The 2,500-nt window shown below is 47.8% G+C and overlaps 1 protein-coding gene across 4 annotated transcripts in view; it reads right to left on the reverse strand.

The window, feature by feature from the left end:
- LOC125028575 (homeobox protein TGIF2-like) overlaps positions 1–2,500 on the reverse strand; it is a 34,072-nt gene that overhangs the window by 8,019 nt on the left and 23,553 nt on the right. Inside the window, exon 1 of one of the 4 annotated variants that reach the window (XM_047617998.1) lies at positions 860–2,500. This exon is cut by the window's right edge and continues 339 nt beyond it. The exons of the other annotated variants lie outside the window; for them this stretch is intronic. Within the exon in view, the coding sequence (XP_047473954.1) occupies positions 860–908 (49 nt within the window). The 5' untranslated portion in view covers positions 909–2,500. The remainder of the gene's footprint in view (positions 1–859) is intronic. 4 annotated transcript variants of the gene reach the window in all.

A 2,500-nucleotide genomic window follows, 5' to 3' on the forward strand; every position in this document is an offset into this window, starting at 1 on the left:
TACTCGTGTATTGATGATGGGTAGTGACACCGCATACTCTTTCCACGTTCTGTGTTGAGATTAGTGGAGACACTACCAATTAACAAAGTTGCAAAACTTGCGCCTTAAGTCTTGCTTGCCTGATATGCCACCGGGCAAGACAGCAGCAAGGGGTCATTGAACAAGGTCCTTCAGAGTCCTTGCATCATGCTGAAGATGAGCAGCAACACAACTTCCGCGCTCGCCTCATAAAGAAGGCGCCAAACCCCCAGACGCAGGGACGGTGTCGTATGGTCGACCTAGCTGGTTCAAGTAGCGCACCCCCTCTCCCTCCCCTCGCACACACTGCTTATACAAAACAGGTTCTGACACTTGCTTGGCTCTTTCATCCACTTGCACAACAGTACGATATGCAAGCGCCATAGTCTGCGATACATTCTCTTATGCACATTTCACACCTGGAGTCTCGTCCAACATAAAACCATTCCATATTCTTCCCATGTGGCTTGACTCGAATGGTTCGCATATATGTGTGACTAAACAAGCAATGGTACGCTTTATCAAGGATAAAGTGCAACCTAGCCTTTTAAAATCCCTAATCACATTACAAGAAGAGACTAAAAATATAATCAAGCGTTTTTAAACGGTATTGTGAGCTGTCCACAAAACATCTTTACTGCGCTAATATTGGATTCGTTAAAATGTTGCTGCGGACCAGTTTAGAATGGATGAAAGGCCTATAAACTCCTTCCTCTCGGAAATCGCTTAAGACTCCCAACTCCCTTCAGGCAAACAACAATGACACCAGAAGCACTGACTGGATCGCTGTCATCGGCAGCATACATAAAGTCATTAATCAAGTATTGCGATCGCATCTCACCTGTTATATAAAGTTCTCCATCCTGGGAATTGTCTGAGAAGTAATGCATGATGGTTTGAATATCCGCTCTGTCTGAGGTCGAGGCCGTCTTACTTCAGCGCAAAGGCCCTTTCTGAGAAGTTCCCAGCGCGGTCTCGGGCGTGCGGGCAGGCGAGAGGCTTCCACGAGCTTTCAACTGTCAACTCCTGCTGTCACTTGGCGACGCGCATGGTGCTGTCTGATGAAAGCTTGCTGCCTTCTCTTATTCTCTTCTCGAATATCGAGAAATAATCGTGGAGTGGCCTGATTTCGCCTTCTATGAAGTGAAAAGGGCACAGCTGGAGCAAGATACTGACACACTGAAGTTTACCACGTGGGGACACAACGCGCGCCAAACACGACCCCTCAGTTCAAAATAACACTTTCACGTTCACTTCACTAAATGTCACTCGCTCTAGACAGGATCCCTCGTTGGCCAGGAAGAGACCGACAACAACTGGCTGCAAAGTACGCGGTGAGAAGCTGCAAAATGACAGTTTGAAAGAAATTTGGTGGCACACGGTCCTGCACGTTCGCCTGGGAGAGCACCCACCACGTGACTGACGGTGGAGCCCGTCCTGGTTCAGAGCAGACCTTGAGACCCGCGCGGGGGAAGGGGGAGGGGACGGGGGAAGGAGCGGAGCGCGCGGGTACGCACTCTCAAATCGGAGGGAGAATGTGTGAAAAACATTTACTCTTATTTAGACTTCTCGCTTACTTTATTTCACTTTCATGTCAAGCTACAGCCACGGCTGATATGAGATATAAGCACATGGTTTTCGTAGCATGCATGAGCTAGAAAATGAATAATTGTAAATTGTGCAGGTACTATGAACCACCACGTGAGAGTCTAATCCCAGTCATGACCGCAGGATGAAGCCGGGATCGGGAAGTAGAGGGATGCTGTCTGCCCCAACTCCCATTATGCTCCGTCTGGCCTCCCAGGACGGCCCAGGAGGTGACACTTCCTTTATCTTGGCGCTGCTCTTTTGTAAAGCCCGCGTCTTATCCAAGAGCTGTTTAGAGGTACCAATACCATTAGATTAGTGAAAGGCATCAACGGCAAAGAAAAAAGAAGCCATCAACAGCACGTACATTTGCAAAGGAAACGAGCAGGGCGCCTGTGAGGACTTTAAAAAAAGCTCCGAGGTTGCATGTGGAAGAGAGAGGCCTGGGACACGAGCCATGGCAAACAGCAAACCGCGCGCCGAACCACCAACTTCACCTACTCTTAGGTTCTTGTTTTTTTTTTTTTTTTTTTTTTTTTTTTTAAACATGCTACCAAGTGAAGGCGAATGTCATGGCACTAACGTTTACACCTGCCTCTCTGCCACTGACAGATCTCCGCCTGTCGGGCCACTGGGACAAGAGGGCTCGAGCCACTTTCTAGGGGACCGTTTTTAAACTGATAACTTATCTGACAGCTCCACAGCATCATAGATTAGTAGCATGTCGTTAAAATTGTGTCGGTTATCTTCGAAGCATAACCACAATTCAATAACTTGATAAGGGCTACATTCATAAGAAACCCCGTCTAAAACGTGCTAGATAAGTGGCCTGGCCGAGATAAGATGAGCAGTGCGGGAGAAATGTAGTGAGAAAGCCTGCCATTTACATGACAAT

The sequence above is a fragment of the Penaeus chinensis genome, chromosome 9 (genome assembly GCF_019202785.1).
Source record: "Penaeus chinensis breed Huanghai No. 1 chromosome 9, ASM1920278v2, whole genome shotgun sequence".
NCBI lineage: Eukaryota > Metazoa > Arthropoda > Malacostraca > Decapoda > Penaeidae > Penaeus > Penaeus chinensis.